Here is a 19,704-nt window from a genome sequence, read left to right as displayed (position 1 = left end):
AACGATGCAGGCCAAATGGCGTCAGTACATGGAATGTACGAGTATGTAAAATGGCCGAATACAACGAACATCAAGGAAGAATAAATCAACTCGGGAGCTCAACTCAAAAGGGATGACAACTCAATCAAATGTCCCAAGTCTAAACAAGGATATGATTTAGACTGGACCAATCATATACAATTCAACTCAATCTGACTCAGAGTACTATCAACACCTATTTGGGAGTTTCTCTTAACCGACAACCAACACTTACGAGCCAGTGAAGGTACAACGAAACGACGTCGTTGCCACGCCCGTTCATACCTTGCCAGGGCATGAACGACGAACACTCATGGATCTAATCCAACCAGGTCCTATAATGTCAGGACAAAAGCTCTCAGGGAAGCATCCGACTTTAACGGTTCAATCCCCCCTACGTTTGGCAACACAGGTATTAGGTTCGAGTATGGACTATACTCTTGCCCAATTCGGTGCTCGATACTCCTCCCAAGACTCAATGCTCATAAAACTCCATCCAATCAACTCAATCAACTCATATCAACAAGTCTCATTACAACCTTGTCAACTCATCAACTCTATCACAATCAAATCTCTTCCAAGCATACTAATTGCTCAATCTCAATCATATCTTCAAAGAAAATTTAAATGCACATGTATAACATCATCTAGATATAATCAATCATTACCTCCATCCATTTGAGAAAATCCTCATGACTCACCACATCTTCAAGACTTCAAATCGACATTTTTATAATAGGCAACATTTTTAAGAAAATAATATACTTTATCAAATCTACATAATTAAGAAGATCAATAAAACATATTTAGCAACTCATTCCTTCATCATCTCATACTCACATAAGGGCTCATTTTAGGAACCTCTTAGCTCAACAACATTGGCACATAAATAATTAAATAAAATGGAGACAAAGCTCATTCAAACATGTACCATACCAAGAAACTCCATTTTCATGAATATCTAACCTCAAAACAAGAATAGGGCACATGGATGGACTCAACCCATGTTTTGGATAGCCTTACATACCTTAGTAAAGACTTGAAGAAAACCTTGTAGTTGGGTCTTCAATGGAGGACTCAAATCTTGAAGTTCTTGGACTCCTTTTTGGTTGGAAATGGAGAAGAAGAGAAGAGAGAAGGGAGAGGAGCTAGGGCTTTTCTTTAGAGAGAGAGTGGGGGCTGAATAAATGCCCCCAAAATACACAAGGCTTGTGTATATATAATTTGGGAAATTTCCCAAATTGCCCTTCCTCCAATTTCTGAAAATGAGGCAAAAATGCCCTTGGCGCGATAGTGGCGCGTCGCGCCCTTACAGCGCCAAGGCCAATTACGCCCAAAACCTGCACAACTTTTAGTGGCGCGTCGCGCCAGGGACCAAACTACTGAGGCATGTTTCTGGCGCGATAGTGGCGCGTCGCGCCCTTACAGCGCCAAGCCTATTATTCTAAATTCTGGGAATTTGGCCTGAAAAACCCTGCACAACTTTTAGTGGCGCGTCGCGCCAGGGACCAAACTACTGAGGCATGTTTCTGGCGCGATAGTGGTGCGTCGCGCCCTTACAGCGCCAAAGCCATATCCCTAGCAGTTGCAACCCAGGCCAAAAATGAAATTCCTGTCGTGCTAGTTCGTCTTCGGATCGTCATATCTTTTGACTCCGAACTCCAAAATTTACGTTCTTGGTGGCGTTGGAAAGAAGACTCGACGACCTTTAATTTGATAGGTTGTGGGCCACCCAAATTGACGTCCTTCAAAGGATAGGGTCGTTAAAAGTCGACCCTTACATGAACTCGTCCTAAACATAGCCACGACGGATCCTTTGGACTTAGCTCGGTCCTAGGGGTCCTCAATGACCCCACATCACCTCCAACGCTCTTAAATTCCTCAGGGACTCATCTTAACTCGAGCACATACTTCGAAATAAATACGATGGGCCCCACACGTGTACAAAGAAAGCTCGAATCTTAGGAAGAAATTTTGAGGGGTGTTACATTATCTCCCCCTTGGGATCATTCGTCCTCGAATGACGAGCAACCAAGAATGGACTCGGGGTACAAATCACAATCAAAACTCAGTCATTCAATCAATCAAATTCTCAATCAAATATCAATCAAAACTCAAAAAGGTACGAATGAATTCGAGTCAAGGAAGTAGTCATTACCTTCAATGCTCTCCTCGGTAGGCACGAATAGATGTGGATATTTAGATTTCATGGCTTCCTCCACTTCCCATGTGGCTTCCTCAACAAATTGATTCCTCCACAGGACCTTGACTGAGGCAACTTCTTTGTTCCTCAACTTGCGAATTTGGCGATCAAGAATTTGGACTGGAACCTCTTCATAAGACAAGCTATCCTTAATTCCAACGCTGTCAATGGGGACTACCAACGAGGGATCACCCAAGCACTTTTTCAACATCGAAACGTGGAACACCGGATGAATAGCAGCTAGATCTGAGGGTAAGTCCAACTTATAAGCAACACTCCCGATCCGCCTCAAAATTTAGTACGGACCAATATATCGAGGACTAAGTTTCCCCTTCTTTCCAAACCTCATGACACCCTTCATGGGTGACACTTTCAAATACACCCAATCATCCACCTCAAACTCTAAGTCCCTCCTCCTCACATCGGTGTAAGATTTTTGGCGACTTTGGGCTGTCTTTAGTCTCTCTCGGATAATTCGTACCTTCTCCATGGCTTGATGAACAAGGTCAGGCCCAATCAACTCGGCTTCACCAACTTCAAACCACCCAATGGGCGATCTACACCTCCTCCCATACAAGGCTTCATAAGGAGCCATTTGAATGCTTGCATGGTAGCTATTGTTATATGCAAACTCTATAAGAGGCAAGTGATCGTCCCAATTTCCCTTGAAGTCAAGCACACACGCTCTCAGCATATCTTCCAATGTCTGAATTGTGCGCTCTGCTTGGCCATCTGTCTGGGGATGGAATGCTGTACTCAAGTTCACCCTCGAACCTAATCCCTTCTGAAAGGATTTCCAAAATTGGGAAGTGAATTGGGCTCCTCTGTCTGAGATAATAGACAAAGGGACCCCATGCAATCTGACGATCTCCTGTATATACAACTTTGCATATTCTTCTGCGGTGTCAGTAGTCTTAACCGCCAAGAAGTGAGCTAATTTCGTCATTCTATCCACAATTACCCAAATGGAATCATGGTGCTTTCGGGACTTCGGCAAGCCTGTAATAAAGTCCATGTTGATCATCTCCCACTTCCATTCTGGAATTTCTATGTTTTGGGCTAGACCACAGGGCCTTTGATGCTCAACCTTCACTTGTTGACAATTCGGGCATTTGGAAACGAATTCCGCAATATCCTTCTTCATCCCGCTCCACCAGTAGATCTCTCTTAAGTCATGGTACATTTTTGTGGAACCCGGATGAATAGAGTATCTAGAACTATGCGCTTCGGCCATAATCCTCTCTCGAACATCATCAACATCCGGCACACACAATCTATTTTGGTACCGTAACACACCATCTCCCCCTTGGGTAAAAACCATTACCTCTTGTTTGTGTACAACTCCCTTTAATTGGAGAAGGACGGGATCTTGGTCTTGCTTCTCCTTCACCTCTGCCACAAGTGAGGATGTAGACCCGTCCTGAACTGTAACTCCGCCTTCATTGTTCTCTTCCAGATGAACTCCCAGTCGGGCTAACCTGTGTACCTCCTTCGCCAATTCTCTCCCTCCTTCCTCCATATGGGCAGTGCTACCCATAGACAACCTGCTAAGAGCATCAGCAACAACATTAGCTTTACCTGGATGGTAGAGGATGCTCATATCATAGTCCTTGAGTAGCTCAAGCCATCTCCTTTGCCTCAGGTTGAGTTCCTTCTGGCTAAAGACGTATTGCAAGCTCTTGTGATCGGTGAATACATCGATATGCACTCCATACAGGTAGTGGCGCCAGATTTTAAGTGCATACACCACAGCTGCCAGCTCAAGGTCATGAGTTGGGTAATTCCTCTCATGAAGCTTAAGCTGTCTTGAAGCATAGGCTATCACCTTCCCCCTTTGCATCAACACACAACCCAAACCAATTCTGGAGGCATCACAATAAATCACAAAACCTTCTGTCCCATCGGGCAAGGTTAGAACAGGAGCAGTGGTTAGCTTGGTCTTCAATTTCTGGAAACTCTCCTCACAAGCATCAGACCATTGGAACTTAGCCTTCTTTTGGGTCAGCTTAGTCAATGGTGATGATATGGATGAGAATCCCTCTACAAACCTTCGATAGTACCCGGCCAAGCCCAGAAAGCTCCTTATCTCTGTTGGGGATGTGGGTCTAGGCCAATTTTTCACAACTTCTATTTTCTGAGCATCCACCTGAATACCATCTCCAGATACAATGTGGCCTAAGAAGGCCACCGATGCAAGCCAAAATTCACATTTAGAGAACTTTGCATACAATACCTGGTCTCTCAAAGTTTGTAGAACGACCATAAAATGATAGGCGTGCTCCTCTTCGTTCTTGGAGTAAACCAGAATATCATCTATGAATACAATCACAAACATATCAAGGTACGGTTTGAATACCCGGTTCATGAGATCCATAAAAGCGGCGGGAGCATTAGTCAGCCCAAAAGACATGACCAAGAATTCAAAGTGGCCATAACGAGTCCAGAAAGCAGTCTTCGGAACATCGCATTCTCTCACCTTCAACTGGTGGTAGCCGGATCTCAAGTCTATCTTTGAGAAACAAGTGGCACCTTGAAGTTGGTCGAATAAGTCATCTATTCTGGGGAGAGGGTATTTGTTCTTCACAATGACTTTATTCAACTGCCTGTAGTCGATACACATTCTAAGGGACCCATCCTTCTTTCGTACAAATAGGACCGGAGCACCCCATGGCGAGACACTCGGCCTAATGAATCCCTTATCTAACAAGTCCTTCAGCTGCTCCTTCAACTCCTTCAACTCAGCCGGAGCCATTCTATATGGGGGAATTGAGATAGGCTGGGTATCAGGAAGAACATCAATCCCGAAGTCGATCTCCCTATCAGGAGGGACTCCAGGCAGATCTTCAGGAAAGACATCCGGAAATTCGTTGAGAATCGAAACCGACTCAAGAGATGGAGACTCAATGCTGTCATCTTTCACTCGGACAAGGTGATAAATACACCCTTTTGAGATTAGCTTCCTGGCCCTAAGGTATGAAATAAACTTACCTTTAGGCACAATAGGACTACCCTTCCACTCTATGACAGCCTCATTCGGGAATTTGAACGTGATAATCTGAGTTCTACAATCAATAGAGGCATAACAGACATAAAGCCAGTCCATGCCAAGGATCACGTCGAAATCAACCATGTCTAACTCAACCAAGTTAGCCAAGGTGTTCCTGTGATGAATTGACATGGTACAATCTCTATAGACTCTCTCAGCTAGGACAGAATCACCGATAGGAGTGGCCACACTAAAAGGCTCAAGAAGACGTTTAGGAATTTTATTGAATTTGCTAGCCACATAAGGAGTCACAAAAGATAGGGTGGCACCTGGGTCCATCAATATATAACAATCAAAAGAAGAGACTCGAATCATACCCGTCACGACGTTTGGAGATTTCTCCTGATCTTGGCGACTACCCATAGCATATAGGCGGTTTGTACCTCCACTCGTCCCTAGAGTAGCGCCCCTCTGATTACCTCTAGCTGGTGGTGCGGTGGCAGAGGACTGGGCCCTGTTCCCCCATGTTGGGCATTCTCTTAGAAGATGGCCCATTTGGCCGCATTTATAGCAACCAACCCTTCTTGCTCTGCATTCTCCCAAGTGGAGCCTACCACACTTGCTGCATGGTGGCTTTCCCTTCGAACCTTGACTTACACTGGCCGGGGATTGAGAAACCTGAGGTCTGAAATTTTGGCGACTTTGTCCCTGCCGATCATACCTGTCCTGCGGCATCGGTGCGCTGGCGATAGATGAGGCATAGGTGGAAGGTCTCTTCTGGAAGAAGGACCTGTTGCCCTTGCCTTGCCTCTGCTCATTCTCATGCCCAGATGACCTTGCCTTTTTGCTCAGGTGCTCTTCTCTGTCTTTTCTCTTTTCCTCCTCTACCTGTTGAGCATACACCATTAATCTGGAAAGGTCCATATCCGAGATCAACAATGCTGCCTTGCATTCCTTCTTCACATGCCTCCCTAATCCGGAGACGAACTTTCTCATCTTCGACCTCACATCAGGAATCATTTCTGGAGCATACCTGGACAGCTGGATGAACCTTAGGCCATACTCCTTAGCCGACATACCTTCCTGTTTCAGATTAACAAATTCCTCCACCTTCGTTTCCCTCAATTCTCGGGGAAAGAAGTGGTCAAGAAAAGCTCCCTCAAATTCATCCCACCTAGCAGGTTCAGCATCTTCACCCCTACCTTGTTCCCATTGGTTATACCAAATATTTGCCACATCTTTGAGTTGATAAGACACCAACTCGACCCCCTCAATTTCTGTAGCGTGCATAGCTTTTAGAATCTTCCACATTTCATCAATGAAATTCTGGGGATCTTCATCAACCTTAGAACCTGTAAATGCCGGTGGGTTCATCCTCAGAAAGTCTCTAATTCTAGTGGCAGCAGATGGTTCCTGGGAACTAGAGCTGAGAGTCGGCGAACTCTGATTGCCACTTCGAGCGGCCATTAGTTGAGTGAGCATGGCAATTGCCCCTCGAAATTCAGCTTCTGATGTGGGTGCAGGTAGAGTAGATGGCACTTGAGGTGCCTCCGCATATCTCGCGGGTCGGCCTCTAGCTCTTGCTGGGCGTGCCTCTGACTGTGGCATCCCTGCATTATCAATATTCCTCTGGCTAGTGGTACGTTTAGGAGGCATTATCTGTAACGTATGAACGCACGAATTAGAAAGGAAGTTTCATGGAGTTTAACTCCATCGCACGAATTCAGAGTATGAAAGAAGTGGAATAATTCCTAATGTCTTATAGCCTCCTGATTATAAGTGTGGTGCACAAAACACCCATAAGCAAGACTCTAGGACACTTGAACTCTGTGCTCTGATACCATGTTGTCACGCCCCGGAAGGGTACCCTAGACGTAACCGGCACCCGAAGGCCATTTCTGACCTCCGAGCGAACCACCTGGTCAGTCACTCCTTCATTCAAGAACATTCTCTTAGCAGGAACTCAATTTAAAGAAATACTTTTCATAATATAAGGGCCGAAGGCCAAACATTTACAATCAAAAGAAGACAATAAAAATAGGACTCCTCAAGATGACCGCTCGACCTCCCACACTCCAGTCTATGAAGCCTCTACTCATGTCAAAAAGGTGCCAATGACAAGCCCATGGCTACCAACAATCTAAATAAAAGGAAGAACAACAAAACTGTACAAGAAGGCCCAATATCCTCCGGGAACTAGGAGGACTCACCGACTGGCTGGAAGTGTATGTGGATCTTCAACAGAGCGCCGATAGATGATCTCTAGTACCTGTCTCTGCATCATGAAACGATGCAGGCCAAATGGCGTCAGTACATGGAATGTACGAGTATGTAAAATGGCCGAATACAACGAACATCAAGGAAGAATAAATCAACTCGGGAGCTCAACTCAAAAGGGATGACAACTCAATCAAATGTCCCAAGTCTAAACAAGGATATGATTTAGACTGGACCAATCATATACAATTCAACTCAATCTGACTCAGAGTACTATCAACACCTATTTGGGAGTTTCTCTTAACCGACAACCAACACTTATGAGCCAGTGAAGGTACAACGAAACGACGTCGTTGCCACGCCCGTTCATACCTTGCCAGGGCATGAACGACGAACACTCATGGATCTAATCCAACCAGGTCCTATAATGTCAGGACAAAAGCTCTCGGGGAAGCATCCGACTTTAACGGTTCAATCCCCCCTACGTTTGGCAACACAGGTATTGGGTTCGAGTATGGACTATACTCTTGCCCAATTCGGTGCTCGATACTCCTCCCAAGACTCAATGCTCATAAAACTCCATCCAATCAACTCAATCAACTCATATCAACAAGTCTCATTACAACCTTGTCAACTCATCAACTCTATCACAATCAAATCTCTTCCAAGCATACTAATTGCTCAATCTCAATCATATCTTCAAAGAAAATTTAAATGCACATGTATAACATCATCTAGATATAATCAATCATTACCTCCATCCATTTGAGAAAATCCTCATGACTCACCACACCTTCAAGACTTTAAATCGACATTTTTATAATAGGCAACATTTTTAAGAAAATAATATACTTTATCAAATCTACATAATTAAGAAGATCAATAAAACATATTTAGCAACTCATTCCTTCATCATCTCATACTCACATAAGGGCTCATTTTAGGAACCTCTTAGCTCAACAACATTGGCACATAAATAATTAAATAAAATGGAGACAAAGCTCATTCAAACATTTACCATACCAAGAAACTCCATTTTTATGAATATCTAACCTCAAAACAAGAATAGGGCACATGGATGGACTCAACCCATGTTTTGGATAGCCTTACATACCTTAGTGAAGACTTGAAGAAAACCTTGTAGTTGGGTCTTCAATGGAGGACTCAAATCTTGAAGTTCTTGGACTCTTTTTTGGTTGGAAATGGAGAAGAAGAGAAGAGAGAAGAGAGAAGGGAGAGGAGCTAGGGCTTTTCTTTAGAGAGAGAGTGGGGGATGAATAAATGCCCCCAAAATACACAAGGCTTGTGTATATATAATTTGGGAAATTTCCCAAATTGTCCTTCCTCCAATTTCTGAAAATCAGGCAAAAACGCCCTTGGCGCGATAGTGGCGCGTCGCGCCCTTACAGCGCCAAGGCCAATTACGCCCAAAACCTGCACAACTTTTAGTGGCGCATCGCGCCAGGGACCAAACTACTGAGGCATGTTTCTGGCGCGATAGTGGCGCGTCGCGCCCTTACAGCGCCAAGCCTATTATTCTAAATTCTGGGAATTTGGCCTGAAAAACCCTGCACAACTTTTAGTGGCGCGTCGCGCCAGGGACCAAACTACTGAGGCATGTTTCTGGCGCGATAGTGGCGCGTCGCGCCCTTACAGCGCCAAAGCCATATCCCCAGCAGTTGCAACCCAGGCCAAAAATAAAATTCCTGTCGTGCTAGTTCGTCTTCGGATCGTCATATCTTTTGACTCCGAACTCCAAAATTTACGTTCTTGGTGGCGTTGGAAAGAAGACTCGACGACCTTTAATTTGATAGGTCGTGGGCCACCCAGATTGACGTCCTTCAAAAGATAGGGTCGTTAAAAGTCGACCCTTACATGAACTCGTCCTAAACTTAGCCACGACGGATCCTTTGGACTTAGCTCGGTCCTAGGGGTCCTCAATGACCCCACATCACCTCCAACGCTCTTAAATTCCTCAGGGACTCATCTTAACTCGAGCACATACTTCGAAATAAATACGATGGGCCCCACACGTGTACAAAGAAAGCCCGAATCTTAGGAAGAAATTTTGAGGGGTGTTACAACTACCTTTCAAATCTTCATATAAGTACCTTGATAAACCATCCATTTCATGTAAATACGAATCAACATAAGTTAATATAGGTAATAAACTTCAAATATTCAAGAATCTATACATTTGAAATCGTTGTATGAAAATCCATAAAAACTCATCACTTGGAATTGAGAGTCAATATATATCAATATAAGTAAATAAACTTCAAATATAACATAATCTATGCATTTGAAACCATCATGTAAAAACCCATAAGATTTCATCATTTTGAATTGAAATGCTAGGTTGAGAAAACATTTGGGCTCCATGGGTGGAAGAACCCATCGATGAAAAACCACATACCTTGAGGAGTCAACTCTTGAATGAAAAACTTGAAAAGAAATGGAGAAGTCTTGATGTTAGGCCTTCAATTGGGGAGCTTGAATCCTTGAGTTTGAGAGCAAAAATTGGAGGGGATAATTTGAGAGAGAAGAGGATGAAGTTTAGGGTTTTGGGGAGGTGAAAGATTGAAAAAATGACCCCCAAACATGTCCAAGTTCGGGTATATACATTTAGGAAAAATGTCCAAGTTGCCCTTCATCAAAAATCTGAAAAATGGGCTAAAAATCCTGCTGGTGCGCCGCGCCAGCACCCAAACTACTGAGGCTAGTTTCGGGCGCTATAGTGGCATCGGGCGCCACTGTAGCCCCAGGCCTGAAATTCCTGCAATGATAGTCTATAGAAAAATGGTCATAACTTTTGACTCCAAACTCCAAAAATTGCAGTCTTGGTGGCGTTGGAAAGAAGACTCAAAGAACTTTAATTTGTTAGGTGATGGGATACCCAATTCGTTATATTCTAGGAGATATGGTCATTTGAAGTGGACCCTTCTATGGTCTCATGCGAAAACTTAGTCGATAAAAATCCTTTGGGCTTGACTTGGTTATAGAGATCCCTTATAACCCTAAAACACATCTAATACTCTTCAATCACTTAGGAATGGATCCTATCTCATATATACAACTAGAAATCATCGAGTTCGATCCTATACGCATATGAAAAATGGTTTGGGTCTTGGCGTAGAAATTTTTGGGGTGTTACAAAGATAATTCTTCATTGGTATAAAAAGTTAAGGTAGTAACATTATAGGTGAAAGTTTGGTAAACCATTATTTGGTTTCACAAGTTAAACCTTGACATTTTGACACATAGTGATGTCGTGGATGAAATCAAGAAGAAGAATTCATTCCTATAAATAGGTAGCTCTTGATTCATTTGAAACACACCTCTCACTTGCCTTCTCATATTCTAAGGCATTTGGTCTTCTTTGTCTCTTGTAGTATTTCACTTGTATTCTTTTGGAGTGAAATAAATATTGATTGATTGTGTCCGAGGATTAAGCAAAAGAAAATAAACTTTTGCCAAACCTCATAAATTTCTAATGTTCTTATTATTATTGTCTCATTTATTATTTATTAGCTGCTTTTAGATATAGCAGTTATGATTTCATCACTATTGGGCTATGAATAAAAAATTGGGTATCTGCAAGAATCATCACATACTAGAAATTTCACATAGAAATGATAAGTTCTTGTCCAAGTATGATATGATTGCTAGATACTATTGCTCCAAATAGTTAGTTGTAGATTCCGATGGAAACAAATAATTCATAGTTTTAGTATATGTGTTTTAAATATAGGCATAATACAGAAAATTAATATGTCCTTTAACTTGGTTTTGGCTGATATTTATGTCCTTCGACTTTGGATGTCCATAAATAGACACTTAAGTTTATAAAATTGAACAATAGACACACGTATCCTACGTGGCATAATACACGTAGGACGTCATGTAGGATAAAAAGTTTCATATAGGATGAGTGTGTCTATTTGTTCAATTTTATACAAGTTTAAGTGCATACTTGTGCACACGGTTAGAGGGCATAGATGTCAGTTAAGGCCAAGTTAAAAGGCACGTTTATGTATTATGCCTTAAATATATATTAGATACATTTCATTCTAATGTTGCATTTTAATCACATGTCAAACACCCCTATACTTTGAACATATCAAGTGCTTTTTTTTTGCCAGTGCACAATTAAGCACTTTAACTATTCAAAATATGCATAAATAAACACTCGAATATTGCAGGTCATATGCATGATATACAAACGCACCTATGTGGATTAATGAGCCTACATGGAATCCTATGTGTATTATGCCACGTAGGACATATGTGTCTATTTGTTTGATTTTATACAGATTAAACCGTCTACTTGTGCACACTCAAAATTGAAGTGAATAAATATTAGTTGATGCCAAATTAAAGGGAACTAACTTTTTTTCTTCTTCGTAAATTTAGGAGAATTCTAACCAACTTAACATTGATAACAAATATATAACACAAATATAAATTGATATTAGTGCTAAATATCAAAATGATGATGCAGGTGAATGATCCATTTATGACTGAAAATAACTATCACTACCAAATACAAAGACTTCCATTCTTTAAAAACAGAGAGCACAATAATACTACAAGTACAGGAAGACTAAATTCGGAACTTCAACAAATCATCACTCTCCATAGTGTAAATATTCCAATATCATAATCAAATCTTCAACATTACTAAGCAAAAGACTATGATATGTTTTTTTATACTAAATTCTTGGACCTTTCTCTACCTTTCACAAAGTATGAACATGAGAAAGTAATTTGAACATCAAATTTGAAGATCTAGGATCCCAATAAAGCCCAATTTCATCACCAACGCTTAATCCGCTGAACAATTCGATACATGAAAGAGAATAGTCGTCGTTGTATAGCTTCTTTAAGCAAACACTTCCACCTTCATACTTCTTGGGAACATTCTCCTCAGTTACATCCCACACATCAACACACACCTTGCACCCGTTCTCCAAACTTTTGGAGATGTCCAAAGTCCAGTATCGAATAATGTACTCAAACGTCTCGAAAAATGGAATCACCAGCATTCCTACAATAATCTCGTCACGGGTAATTTTTTTCTTGATCTGCCACGGATTTTTCAGATCAATTTTTGGGGCTGGATATAAGTCCCTTATCTCCACTAGTTCTCGAGTCGCTACCCGTGGAGTGTTGTTAACTTTGCAAGTTTCTTCTTCAGTCTTTGATGAAAAGAAACCGTAAAAGAATGTCTTCTTCATGGTAAGCAAAGATTTTTGAGAAACTAGCAAAGGATACAATTCCCAAGAAAATAATATACTGAAAAAAGAAGAAGAGGCAGTAACAGTACAAATTGTGTTTTAGAGGAAAAAAAACTTGTTTTGACTTTTGATCTCTTAATATAAAATATATAGTAAAAAATATTAGGAGAATTAATAATTAAAGAGTACTAAAATATTTATTAAATCTTTGCTTATTTGAATTTGAGAAAATAAGTTAAAGATTTAATGAAGACTTTCTATGCATCCCAATTACTAAAAGCGTGTCCTCTTAGGTTTTTTTGCTTTCTTAACTTGCGACTGTTTCCTCTAATTTCACCACTTTTAATTTGTTAATTTATTTTTTCACTTTTGCAATTTTTGGTATTAATACCTTTAAGTCACAAACTAATATTTGTATATTAAATAAACTTGCAAAAACTGAAGTCGTAATTTTCAAGTTGAAGCTTGGTCATTAATATTTGTATATTAAACTTTTATAATTAAAATATATTTTTTTTAAAAAAACTTGTTTGATGCCTATTTCAAGCACAATATTATTATTCACAATTTATTTATTTTTAAAATAAATTTTCATATCTAAACATAACTTAATCAAATATTGTCCGACTACACTTACTCAAATGAGGGTAGCTTGCCAACTAAAAACACATTTCCATAAAATAAAAATAAAAATAAAAATATCTCTAAGATCTCTCAAAATTAAATGACTAAATATTTACTTGCATTGGGTATGTATTTATATATAATTTAATAAGGTTACGATGAATGTTAATGAATCGTGATTAAGAGTTAATGGAATATATATATACAAACACATGTCATGTATTTATTAGCTTAATGTAAACATTGAATAAATTTTATAGTAAATCACATAAACAATTTTTTCCCCACTAACATTTACACAGGGAAGTAAAAAATAAAATTGCAACACTTAAGCAACTAATTAAGAGTAGTACAGTTGTGATTACCTGAAGAATAGTAACAAAAATCCTAACATGGAGGAGAGTAACTCTCCTTTAGGTTAATTTTTACCATTTTCTTCCTTTGTTTTACCGTGCATCTATGAGAGCAATTACATAAACCTCTTTTTTTTTTTACTATAAAAAATTATTAGCACTCAATTTACATAAAATTATATACATTTAGTATGATTAATTAATTATTTTTTTTAAAAAGTTTTAATTAATTATAATTGAATGAGATAACCCAAGTGCAAATACATCATGGACTTATTGATGCACACAAAATCTCCTCTTGCCAGCTAAACCAATTTGTGTATGTACGTTTAATGTTATTTCGTCTATCACATCAAGGATTGTGGTGAGATGGATAGGATCTTTCTTTTTTTAATCAAGGATCTCGAGTTTCAACTGTGGAAATAGAAAAAATTCCGATAAAGAATGTTTCACCTTCAATTGATCATACACAAGTAATTCGATTAATTTGAACTCCAAACTAAATATCAGACAACAAATCAATTTTTTTTATGTATATCATTCTCTGAGTTAGACCAATATTTTAATTTCATTTCAAGTAGCATAAAATCATATAACTAGGCCAAATTTAAAGCTAAAAGAATATTTCAACCTCTATTTTTTTTTTAACATTAAATAAAGAAATAATGTACGTCCATTATATATTCTGTCACCACATCCGTTTAGCATAGACATATTCCAAAAAGTAAATAATCAAATAGTAAAGCAAGTAATTAAGAGTAGTGCAGTTGTGATTAGCTGAAGAATAGTAACAAAATCCTGACATTGAGGAGAGTAATTGTTACTTGTGCTTTAGGTTAATTTTTACCACTTTCTTTTGTTGTTTTACCATGGATCTATAACAGAAATTACATAAACCTTTTCTTTTTTTACAATAAATAATTATTCGCACTTGATATACATAAAATTATATAAATTTAGTATGTTTAATAAATTTTTAAAGTAAAATTTTAATCAGTTTTAATTAAATAAGATAACCTAAGTGCAAACACCTATGATGCATTTATTGATGCATATAAAATCTCCTCTCGCTAGCAATACCAATTTGTGTATTCACGTTTAAAGTGAAACCCAGTTGTCTGTCTAACTAATTTTGATCTCAAAGCAAGACAACATTTAGTCATATGTAGTGCTCTTTTATTATCGAGCAACTCTTGTAGTGGTTCATACGTAGTGCTTAAACTTAAGTCTTATATAGAAAATAGTTTAGTGACTTTGTTAATCAACATCTGAGCAACTCCTCCAATTTGTTAATTTACTTTAACTTTGTATCCTAAGTTTAGTGATTTTCTGTGCGATTAACTGGTTAGTGGCAAATGATGAAAATACCGAGTGCAATTCTGATACTTAACAATTGGCATGGAGAGTTATGAGTTGTTCTAGATAAATGCATATCCGTCAGTACTGTCAGTGCACTGTTGGGTTTAATTGATAGGTTGAATGGGAAATTGAGGGAAAAAGAAGTGGAGAGGAAATGATATGTTCTCTCTTGATTTATTAAATAAGCTTTGGTCCCACATAGGTGGTGGAAATGAAAAGTCTCCTACTTAAAAGTAGAAGCACTCCTTCATGTTGCTAAAGGGTCAAGAAGAGGGTCTCCCCTCGCGCCGTCGTCGTCGCTCGGCTCGGCTTCGGCTTCGGCTTCGGCTTCGGCTTCGGCTTCGGTCAATCGATATGATTTTCTTCCCGGATTAATTTAAAATTTCCCTCCGTTTTTTCCAACGGATTTTTGAATGGTTGCAACCTTGTCCGAAAAGTTGCAAACCTTTTTCCAACAGGTGCCTTTTCTGAAAAGGTGTAAACAGTCTATATATATATTTGTAAATCTTCAGAATGTTCCATACGAAATTCTGAACATACCATCTTCTTCTTCTTCTTTCTGCACTTCCTAAAATCGTGTGATATACATCCTTCAAGTGGTTCGCTGTCATCAAAGATTTGCAGTACCTCTACTTTGGTGAGTAAATCGTTCTATCCTGGGAGGAAAAATTCCAAAACCTCGTACGAAATTCTGAACATACCATCTTCTTCTTCTTCTTTCTGCACTTCCTAAAATCGTGTGATATACATCCTTCAAGTGGTTCGCTGTCATCAAAGATTTGCAGTACCTCTACTTTGGTGAGTAAATCGTTCTATCCTGGGAGGAAAAATTCCAAAACCTCGGGTACTTTGAGGGGAATAATTTCCTTAAGGACACACTGTGCATTCAGTGGGCTCGATTCTGTTTCTACATTAATTTTTCAGATTCTGTGTTTTATTACCTTTACTTGTTGTTACTGGTTTTAATATTTACAATACAGTTTAATAACAATCTTAAGGAAATTATATTATTATTGTTTTCTAACCAAACTGTATTCTGTCTTTGGAGACTAAAACCTGTGTGGTTTTCTACTCCGTATGAAATAAATATTCTAATTTGAAGAGTATAAAAACTTCATTGGAATATTAAAGTTCATACTTGTACAACGATTTGAAGAGTATAAAAACTTCGTCGTTGTTTTTGTAAAAGGTCTGATATTCTGAAATATTAAGACAGTTTGTCTATTTTGACAGTGAAAAGAAATGACAAGTGATACTGCTACTACTTCTGCGACTGTTGCTACAACAAGCCGCACTTCTGTGCCACCGGCAGAAAAACCAGGAAAATTTTCTGGAGCCAACTTCAAAGAATGGCAGCAAAGGGTGTTCTTTTGGCTTACCACTCTTGGTATGCAGAAGTTCACTAACGAAGATCCTCCTGTGCCCGCTGCTGATATGCCGGCCAATGAAAAATTTATGATTACTGAGGCATGGATACATGCAGATTTTCTATGCAAGGGCTACATCCTAAGTGCTTTGGATAATGATTTGTACAATGTCTATAGTGCTGTGAAAACTTCTAAAGAATTATGGGATGCACTTGAGAAGAAGTACAAGACTGAAGACGCATGCTTGAAAAAATTTGTAGTTGCTAAGTTCCTAGATTATAAAATAATAGATAGCAGAACTGTTGGAACCCAAGTTCAAGAACTACAACTTATTTTTCATGACCTTATTGCTGAAGGCATGGTAGTTAATGAAGCATTTCAAGTGGCTGCAATGATAGAAAAATTGCCTCCTTCGTGGAGAGATTTCAAAAATTATCTAAAGCACAAGCGTAAGGAAATGAAGTTGGAAGATCTTGTGATTCGTCTCAAGATTGAGGAAGATAACAAAACAGCAGAAAAGAAGTTGCGTGGAAATTCAGCAATTATGGGAGCGAACATCGTTGAAGATGCTGCTCCAAAGAATAAGAAAAGGAAGCAACCTTTTGGAAAGAATCAGGAGCAGAACAAGAAAAAGTTCAAGGGCAATTGTTATAATTGTGGGAAAGTTGGACACAAAGCTCTAGATTGTCGTCTTCCGAAAAAGGACAAGAGAAAGGGACAAGCCAATATGGTGGAAAATAAAGAAGGTATTGATGATCTGTGTGCAATGCTATCAGAATGCAACCTAGTAGGTAATTTCAAAGAATGGTGGCTTGATTCGGGAGCTACTTCGCATGTGTGTGCAGTCCGAGAAGCCTTCTCTACTTATTCCCCTACAGCACCTGATGCGACGATCTATATGGGAAATTCTGCAACTGCAAAGATTGAAGGATATGGGAGAGTATTTCTGAAAATGACATCCGGCAAGGTGGTGACGCTGAACAAAGTGTATCATGTTCCAGAAATGCGAAAGAATTTGGTGTCTGCCGGCCTTCTTATCAAGAATGGATTCAAGTGTGTTCTAGTTTCAGACAAAGTAGTTGTCAGTAAGAATGAAATGTATCTAGGAAAAGGCTACCTCACTGAGGGTCTTTTCAAACTAAATGTAATGGTTGTTGATAATAATAAAGTTCAAGCTTCTTCTTACTTACTTGAGTCAAATAATTTATGGCATTCACGTTTAGGACATGTCAATCATAAAACCTTGCGAAAACTGATTAATTTAAATATATTGCCTAACTTTGATTGCAATAAATCAAAATGTCAAGTATGTGTTGAATCTAAGTATGCTAAGCATCCTTATAAATCTATTGAACGGAATTCTAGTCCCTTAGAATTGATTCACACAGACATTTGTGATATGAAGTCTACACCAACTCGTGGTGGAAAGAAGTATTTTATAACTTTTATTGACGATTGCACTCGATATTGTTATGTATATTTGCTTAATAGTAAGGATGAAGCAATTGGTGCATTTAAGCAATACAAGAACGAAGTAGAAAATTAATTGAATAAAAAGATAAAAATGATTAGAAGTGATAGGGGTGGAGAATACGAATCTCCTTTTGAAAAGATATGTTTAGAATATGGAATTATTCATCAAACTACTGCCCCCTACACACCTCAATCAAATGGAGTTGCTGAAAGGAAAAACCGAACATTAAAAGAAATGATGAATGCTTTATTAATAAGTTCCGGTTTACCGCAGAACTTGTGGGGGGAAGCTATCCTTACAGCTAATCGAATACTCAACAGAGTACCCCACAGCAAAACACAAACTATTCCATATGAACTATGGAAAGGAAGAAAACCCAACTTGAAATACTTCAAAGTGTGGGGGTGTTTAGCAAAGGTCCAAGTTCCTTTGCCCAAAAGGGTAAAAATCGGACCAAAGACCGTGGATTGTGTTTTTATTGGCTATGCTACAAACAACAAAGCTTGTCGATTTTTGGTTCACAAATCGGACAATTCTGAAATTAATGTTAATACGGTAATTGAATCAGATAATGCTGAATTTTTTGAAAATATTTATCCGTATAAAACTAAAAGTGAATCCTCAAGTGAAAGATCTAAAGGACCAAGAGAAGTTCAAAAGGAAAGTAAACCATCCGAAGAGGATCCAAGGCGTAGCAAACGTCAAAAGATATCTACTTCCTTTGGACCAGATTTTGTGACATTCTTGCTTGAAAATGAGCCTCAAACATTTAAAGCTGCAATGTCTTCTTCTGATTCAGCATTTTGGAAAGAGGCAATCAATAGTGAGATTCAATCAATTTTGAATAACCATACATGAGAATTGGTTGATCTTCCTCCTGGAAATAAACCTTTAGGATCAAAATGGATATTTAAAAGGAAAATGAAAGCTGATGGCACTATTGATAAATATAAGGCAAGACTTGTGGTCAAAGGTTATAGACAAAAAGAAGGTCTTGATTACTTTGACACATACTCGCCGGTAACAAGAATAACATCTATTCGGGTGTTAGTGGCACTTGCAGCTGTATATGGTCTTGAAATTCATCAAATGGATGTTAAGACGGCTTTCTTAAATGGAGAATTGGAGGAAGAAATTTACATGGAACAACCTGAGGGTTTCATAGTTCCAGGTAAAGAAAGGAAAGTGTGCAAACTTGTTAAGTCACTTTATGGACTTAAACAAGCACCTAAACAATGGCATGCAAAATTTGACCAAACAATGTTGGCAAATGGATTTAAGATTAATGAATGTGACAAATGTGTTTACATTAAAAATACTCCAAATCATGAAGTCATTGTTTGTTTATATGTTGATGACATGTTGATAATGAGTAAAGACATTGCCAATATAAATGCTACGAAGCGTATGCTTGCCAGCAAATTTGACATGAAAGTCTTAGGGGTTGCTGACTTAATCTTAGGAATTAGGATCCATAAAACTCCACAAGGTCTAACATTATCACAATCACATTATATTGAAAATATACTTGATAAGTTTAAATATTTAAATTTCAATGTTGCAAAAACTCCAATTGATGTAAGTTTTGCACTTCAAAAGAATGAAGGTAAAAGTGACTCACAATTGGACTATGCACGAGTTTTGGGAAGTTTGATGTATATTATGAATTGTACACGACCAGATATAGCATGTGCTATTAGCAAGTTGAGTCGATTCACGAATAATCCTAATCAAACTCATTTGATGGCAATGAAATGAGTCTTGGGGTATTTGAAACGCACCCAAAACTATGCTTTGCATTATAATAAATATCCCGCAGTAATTGAGGGATATAGTGATGCAAACTGGATCACCGGATCATCTGAA

General features: G+C 38.8%; 1 protein-coding gene across 1 annotated transcript; it reads right to left on the bottom strand.

Annotated features, from left to right (window-relative positions):
• Window positions 1-12,163: 12,163 nt before the first annotated feature.
• LOC129872962 (B3 domain-containing protein At2g33720-like) lies at window positions 12,164-13,679 on the bottom strand. Its single transcript, XM_055947926.1, has 2 exons — window positions 13,651-13,679; window positions 12,164-12,719 (listed from the first exon to the last, which is right to left on the bottom strand). Exons 1-2 carry the CDS (start codon window positions 13,677-13,679, stop codon window positions 12,164-12,166), a joined length of 585 nt encoding a protein of 194 aa, XP_055803901.1.
• Between the last annotated feature and the right edge of the window lie 6,025 nt (window positions 13,680-19,704).

Source organism: Solanum dulcamara, chromosome 2 (genome assembly GCF_947179165.1).
Source record: "Solanum dulcamara chromosome 2, daSolDulc1.2, whole genome shotgun sequence".
Taxonomy (NCBI): domain Eukaryota; kingdom Viridiplantae; phylum Streptophyta; class Magnoliopsida; order Solanales; family Solanaceae; genus Solanum; species Solanum dulcamara.
Note: the sequence above shows the minus strand (reverse complement) of the source record. Positions and strands in the feature narration are given on the sequence as shown.

What these genes read in the sequence shown, in the direction of transcription:
- LOC129872962 (XM_055947926.1), bottom strand. Translation starts at nt 13,679, where the DNA reads ATGTTAGGATTTTTGTTACTATTCTTCAG. An exon ending in TTTTTGTTACTATTCTTCAG is followed by an intron (nt 12,720 to 13,650) that starts GTAATCACAACT and finishes TTCTTTTTTCAG; the next exon opens with TATATTATTTTCTTGGGAAT.